The sequence below is a fragment of the Chelmon rostratus genome, chromosome 3 (genome assembly GCF_017976325.1).
Source record: "Chelmon rostratus isolate fCheRos1 chromosome 3, fCheRos1.pri, whole genome shotgun sequence".
In the NCBI taxonomy this organism is placed as follows: Eukaryota; Metazoa; Chordata; class Actinopteri; order Chaetodontiformes; family Chaetodontidae; genus Chelmon; species Chelmon rostratus.
In genome coordinates this window covers 16,667,561-16,674,834 of record NC_055660.1, presented here as the reverse complement: position 1 = coordinate 16,674,834, position 7,274 = coordinate 16,667,561, and the positions used below count along the sequence as shown (strand labels likewise).

At 45.5% G+C, this 7,274-nt stretch overlaps 1 protein-coding gene across 2 annotated transcripts in view; it reads right to left on the bottom strand.

Moving 5' to 3' along the window:
* Positions 1-1,987: 1,987 nt before the first annotated feature.
* The window catches only part of mxi1 (max interactor 1, dimerization protein), a 28,547-nt gene continuing 23,260 nt past the window's right edge, over positions 1,988-7,274 (bottom strand). For both annotated transcript variants that reach the window (XM_041933125.1, XM_041933126.1), the window contains exons 4-6: positions 7,074-7,188; positions 5,232-5,430; positions 1,988-4,241 (exon numbers count right to left, since the gene is read on the bottom strand). In XM_041933125.1, coding sequence (XP_041789059.1) covers positions 4,078-4,241; positions 5,232-5,430; positions 7,074-7,188 — 478 coding nt within the window. In that variant the 3' untranslated portion in view covers positions 1,988-4,077. The remainder of the gene's footprint in view (positions 4,242-5,231; positions 5,431-7,073; positions 7,189-7,274) is intronic.

Genomic DNA, 7,274 nt, shown 5'->3' with positions numbered 1-7,274 from the left:
CGGTTGGGCTAACTTGACCTCACGGACCCGTTTGCTCAGAGTCAACCTCCTGTGAGACCGACGCCAGAATGGAGTGTGGTTTACAAAAAGACAACTTCCACTTTGTCGGGCTGGTGCACTTCTGGCCAAGCTGCAAAACTGGAACTCAACACTCCTGGACCCTGACCTGAACCACAGTCAGCACTGCATGTCTAAATCTAGCTTTAAACACGGAGGTAAAAATATAGCTTTGTGATCACCAGCTTATGAAGATATGCTATTGTTTAGAATCTGCAGCATAGCCAGAAACTCTTTGTCAGACCTCTTAACTAACTTGGGCTGATCCCCGACCAGTCTGCACAGAACTGACAGTTCAGAGCAAAATGATGTGCCAGAGCCTTCGAGGTCCAGTGTGTAGGATTAAGTGACATCTAGTGGTGAGGTTGCAGATTACAGCCGCTTGAACGCCCCTCGCCTCAAGCCCCCCTTTTTAAGTGTGAAGGTGTCTCTCTAAAGCCAGTGTTGGGTTTGTCTGTTCTGGCAGTGCACCATGGCGATCTGTACACTCAACATTTCTGCCAAAAGATCCCCCAAAATCCTGCACACTGTACCTTTAACTTGCACTTTTATTGTATCTCACACTGAATAAACTCGTCTTTTTATGACAAATGCTCTCCAGAAGTCTGTTATTGACAGATTAGCAGGTGGAAAACAGCCCAACTGAGATCAGTGCAGACTGGCTGTGGACCAGGTGCTTCTCTAAAGCTCAGCCTCAGTAAGTTCATGGAGCACACACTCGCACACACACACACACACACACACACACACACACACACACACACACACAAACACAAACACAAACACACTAACACACAGTACACTCACATGAGAGAGGACAGACCTGGCTTCAGTAAAATCAGTTCTTATAGCTTGTTTTATCCCTTCTTGGAATACAGGATCAGAGTAGTTTGCCACATGAGACAATAAAAGGAGTGCTAGACAGCTTTCACACATTTTAACACTATCAGAATCGTCCCGATGTAGTAAAAATATATCTGTACTCCGAGGCAGGCTAAAACACCACTAGGACCTGATCCAGGTCTACACGAGGCGTGAAATTCATCTTGTCATCAAACGCGGGACCTTTTTCCTGTCAGCAGTGCAGGTTCAACAAAACCAACATATGAAGACCAAAAACAGAAACCAAGAGAAGTCGAAGGTTAATAACTTAAACAGGGGAAGAATAAATGTAAACTGTCCCTCAGAGAGAGAGTGAGATAAAGAGAGAGGACACTGAGGTGTTCTGAGGTGGTTTTGGCATTTTCATCTTTTTTTTTTTGTTTGTTTTTTTAAATATAGTCAAGCACCAAAAGTGGTGACTTTCTGATTCAGTGCCAAGTCCAACAACCTCAACACAGCTCCGCAGAGAGCTTACGAACTCTACATCGTAATGATGTCCTTCAGAGAAACCAAAGGATTTGTTCTTTTGTATTTAGTTTTTCTTTAAATCCTCAGTCAGAGGCCTTGTATTGTAAATGTAAGACACATTTTGTCATCTAAAACACAAGTCTAATAGAGACTACAGTCCTCCTAATAGAGGAAAGTGGAGTTTTAGACCCCCTTTATCGTGTAGTTGCTGGCTCAATATTTGCCAGTAAAGTCTTGGCTATGGATAAGCCTTGTGCAGAGATGACCCCCCCAACAGCCGGACAGCAGAAATGATCAACAAGGTGGTGGATGTTTCACCTTGTGTCAGAGGGAAGCCATCTTGCCTCTCTGCCCGCCGTTGTTTCAGGCGCGTATTCACCGGCACAGCGTGTTGTCGGGGAGTCGGCTCGGGACAAGGCTGGAGACTCTAAACAGGCGAGGCTCAGCACTAAGAGCAGCTCAGGGGCCAATTACATTTCAAGTGTCCATCGAATAAAACATCAGAAAAAATGAAAACAAAATGGCTACATTTTTTTTTCTCCCACCCTCCCCGCCCAAAAAGAAAAAAAAAAAAACCCAAAACATAAAATATACACGTCTTAAATAAGGAATGAGGAAAAGCATCAAAAAGAGGAGTAATATAAGACAGAACCAAAATAAGTTAACTTCTTTTTCCCCATTGCTTGTGTTCTTTGAGGGCTTGAGAAATAAATATTTAAAAGGCCGGTGTTTTTTTTTTCTTTCACATACAAAAGGATTCACGAGAGCTCCATGAGAGGAAATGACAGCGGAAAAGAAAAGAGACAAAATACAGAGAACTGTGGCTGAAGTGCAATTCTTAATGCCAGTGGAGTTTGGATGGCGAACATTGACATCATAACACCCGTTTTCTTCTCCTCACACTTCAGACGTTTCCTCCACAGATCACCTGACCACCAGTGGAATGCCATATACAGCCCCCCCGACCCCTCCCCCCCAATTCATGGACATTATAAACAAGAGAAAGGAAATCTAATAAATAAAAAGAGTGCCACACAGACTCAGCGTTCTCCAACAGAAGTCCGGCTGGGTCGCTTCTCCGCAGCTGGGTGGGAGGTTGTTCTTTCGTTTTCACCGCGTTGGAGACGTTTTGCCTTTCCTCGTCAGCGCAGCGACAGAATGAGTAACTTTCCAATGTTTCCACCAGCGTGACTCAACAAAGTGATGGCGTCCATGCCGCATCCGCCCGCCACTCTGAAGAATAAAATCTTTCCCAAAATCAATTTTCAAATGCACAATAAACACAGGTCAAACAGTAACAGAGGCAATAGTTCTATCCACGAGCTCTACCTTTTTTTAAAACTCATTTTTAAAGTTTAATTTATTAAACTATTTGTATGTACAAAAAAGAAAAATTGAAATTTGCTTTTTGGACGGTCACACAGTCTTTAGGGGAGAAAAAAAAAAGCGGGATGGAGTTCAAACTGATGAGACGAAAACGACTAAAGGAGTTATTGCTTGTTGCTGCTGGAAAGAGGATGGACATCTACTCCAAAGTTTGTTGTTGTTTGGACTTTTTCCTTGTTGCTGTTGTTGTTTTTTTGTGTTGTTTTTTCCACTTCTTTGTGCCGTTGCTATGGACAGCTCTAAAGTAGGCAAGTGCAGGATAGCTTGTTGTAGCTGCTTGTTGAGGGGAGGGGGACCAAAACAAAACACACACACGCACGTCACAATTTCCACTCTTTGAAAATGCATCGAGCACCCACATTCGACAGGAATGCTTTTTTTCCCCCCTCCGTTTTTTTTTTTTGTGTGGTCGTTTCCCTCCGCGCTTGGTTGGAAGCAATCACGGCAGACGCACTCTGTTTGCTTTAAAAGCTCGGTGGCTGTGGGTCTGATCTGCTTCCCCGTTGGTTTGTTTCACAATAGCACCAGTTCGAGTGTCTGAGCTTCTGCGGTGTCGAGGAGAGGTACTGAACAAAACAAAACGATAAGACAGAGGATTCAATTCAGGGCTGAGGGGACGTTTATCTGGGCCAAGCTCTGTTGATATGGCAAAGTTCACCCACAGTGTTCGTTTAAGTCCAGATTAAATGTGCTCCCGTTTATCCCGGCCCAACGCCAGAATGTTAAGATGGGCTACACACACAAGCACACACACCCACAGGAGAGACACCCGAACAGAAACGCTCAACCATGTCATTATCAGAAGAATTTAAGTGCATTTTGGATCAAATTAGGGGTCGTCTATCTTTAAAAAAAAAAAATCTGACATTTGACAGTTCGAGGAAATAAAGGAAGTAAAATCATTCAAAATTAAGATGATGTATATATTTTTTTAAGTCTCTGAGCTCCCTGGAGGAGAATTAAAACCAACTGGCAGTCTCACATAACTGTGTTTGGGTCCCTGGTGTCAGTCGGGGAGGCTCAAAGTTCAGAGGTGAGGAGGAGCTCTGGGTGGAGCTCCTCCAACAGGGGGTTCAGCAGTGCGGGCAAACTAAAGGCTAGGAGCAGGAGGGGGGGGCGCTGCCGAGGGGCAGGGGGGACAGGAGCCCGTTAGCTGGGCGCGTGCCTGCCGTCGGAGGCGACTCGGCGTATGTATGTAGGCGTGGCGAGATGGATAAACGCATGGGAGGGCAGGCAGGTTTGGCAGGGATGTGGTGGTGGTGGTGGTGGTGGTGGTGTGGGGCTCTAGGAGGAGAAGGCAAGTTTGACACTGCAGGAGGAGTAGCCCTCGTCGCTGGCCATGCTCTGCAGGCTGCTGTGGTCGTCCAGGTCGCTGGTGCTGGCTGTGCTCACACTGTCCAGCTCTCCATGGGAGAACTCCGTGCTTTCCACATCCACCTCGATCTCCTCTGCAGCCGAGGACGGAGCGATGGTGAGAGGGAGGGCAGGGGGAGAGAGAAGAAGGGGAAAACTATTTAATTGCGATTCTTAACGAACACATTCTGTGCGCTATGTTTGCGGCAATGAAATGTGGATGAATACCATGAAAAGACCAAAAGCATCAATGCATCCATCGCAAATACTTTCCGATCCCTGCATCTGCGCAGCTCACCGCCAAGCCCATTTGTTGCTGCTGAGGATGTTAATCTTTAAAAACGTGCTACAAATATATACTTCGATTTTTAAAAGGGTGAAATCATTTTCAGCACACGTTACCAAAACATGAATACATGTTTTCTTTATTAGGGACTATTTTCAGCTGCAGATTTGGTGCACTGGTGTAAGTATTTTTATTCATATTCTGACAACAACAGAGCTAATCATAATTGTTCGTAGAAGATTTATTTTGTCGGTTTTGGTCTTTTCATGAATCTATTGAAAACATAAAAAATATAATAAAAACAGAATTTCAGTGGACACTGAACAGTAGATCCTTTAGGCAGTACAATATCAAATGGAGAGGCATTTATACCATAAATATCAGAATATGCTGGAATCTAAAATGCTAAAGAATGTGTTGTCAAACACTAACATGACTAATTTAATCACTGTATTGCAGCAGTCATACAAATAAATATGTATTTAACATGGCTCAATATGACTCATTAGAACCAGGCTGGAATAATAAAGGCCAATACAGACTTTCATGTGTGGCTGATGGTTGCTTCAACTAACCAGAGTTTACTTTAAATCCCTTCAGGGAGCTTTTGCACTTTAAACCTCTGCCCAGGAAATTTGTGTTGATTATTTTCAGCAACACCTCCCTACACGCACAGTCCCAGAGGGGCTCCGGCCGGCACAATCTCAATGTCGTGAAATTAGCCCCGGAGCAGCTGGAGGGTCTGATGGCCTTGTAGTCGCCAAATAAAATCCTGTTTAAAGACTGTGGCCTCACTCACCTTGGTCAGAGTCAGAGCGGTCAGAGCAGAGGGTGGAGCCCACACTGTCCATGCGTATCCTCTCCCCCTCCCCTGGGCTGCTCTGGGCTGCAGCACCGCTGCCTCCCCTCAGCAGCTCCAGCTGGCGCTGGAGGTGCCTCTGCTCGCGCTCCAGAGACTCCAGCTGGTACTGGCTCTTCCTGTCTGTCTCTTCAAGTTTCTGGTCAGGAGAAGAGGGGCAGAGAAAAGGTTAATTATGTGTGCCATGGGCCAGACTGAGACTAGAATGGTGTGTGTGGAAACCCAGACGAAGATATGTTGAGAAAAAGGCGAAGCACAGGAACAGTAGCTGATCGCTGAGACTGATTGAGAGACTGAGAGCAAGACAGTGACACAATACAGATATGAGAGCGAGAGAAGGAAAGCTGGAAGAACACCTTAAACAAGAGTGCTGAGATACTGAAGATACGGATGATGTTATCTGTAAGGAAATTCCTGCCATATCAAAAGGCTGTCAGAGTACAAATGCAGCAGCACTCCCCTGTGCCTGCTTTAACATTCCGCCACCACACTTGTTGTGTCCCTTAGATTTTCCTCCAGCCAGCCCTGACACCCCTAAATGATTTCCTCCACCTGCGTTGTTTACACCGTGTCGCCTTCTTTGCTCCCTGCCTCTGTTTATGCCCGGTGCCTTTTAAAAATAAGTGAGGGGCAGTGGCAGGGAGCGATACGGCCGTGTTGCGCTCTAACCTTGTAGCCTCATGTCACGGCCGCCGACGGTGATGAGCGTGACTCCCAGCGACGGACCAAAACAATGGGCCATCAATATGTGATGGAGAGACTCGAGTTGACAGCAGCAGAAGTGCAGAGTGGTGGCACTAGTAGTGGGGGGGGGAGGGGGGGCACGACTACAATATCCCTCTCTGTTATGTGAATGCACGCCATGGCAGGCTTCTCACATGCACACTGCTCAGTCTCAGGCAGTCACATGCCTGTTTTTAAAGTGGATCAACAAGCGTGAGGCGGGTTGTCTTAACGTGTTATATGCACAACTGGATGATCAGGCAGGGAAAGTACCACTGGTGACCAGCTGGATACTGGTTCGTTTTGGATGGAATTATTTATGGATGTACTTGTATTCAAAATGACAACTAAGATCATATTCCACACATCGTGTCATCTCAGAATAATAAAGTTTTGTCATTTCATTCACTTCCAGTAAACAAATCATCTACAGCCAAATCCCTCCATTGCAGATGCACCCCAATTCTGGTGTCAGGACTTGTGATGAAAACAGCCAGTGAATGAAAATTGCAATAGAAATGCTGTCAATAACCCCATCATGGTGTGCTCAGCCTTCATGATCACATTTAAATTGCTACCATAAATGCAACAGCAAAAAATGAAGTCTACAGAATTCCTTTATACCCCCTGCATTCCGTGTATATTGTCACTTTGTTTATTTTACCAGCTGTTCACATTAACTTTGATTTAATGATTATGATGTCTTAATGCTAATTTCAAGAGTAAGTGAGGAACAGGCCGATCTCCTTATCGCAGGTTGTGCAGTACGCCTTCCTTTCTGTGGCTCCTCTCCAAAGCCTTTTTTTATACTTTTTGGTCACCGGCCACTTGTCATTAAAACAGTAGCCGGCATGCTCCTTAAAGTAAAAAAACAAAATCTGCCTGTCTTCTAGGAGCTGATGAGCAGGTACAATAGTCAGCTAAGTTCAATGTGCAAGCATGTAGAAAGTGAAAGTTCAGAGGACGTTCAGATGCCAGCACAGGCTACGCCCTGTTGGACTGATATTCATGTGCCAAACTAAGTCATCCAGGTCCAGCTTTAGCTCTGAGTGGGCTTACCTTTATGTGTGCTTTGGCTTTGTTGAGCAGGCCCAGGGTCGTGTGGCGGTTGCAGTCAGGTCCCAGGGGTATGAGGGCCTTCAACCTCTCCAGACACAGCCGCAGGTGAGCTCGTCTGCAGGGGACAGACAGAAACAGAAAGACAAACGGAATGAATGAGGGCTCATGCCTGGATGGTAAAATGTGAAATATGTCGCATGT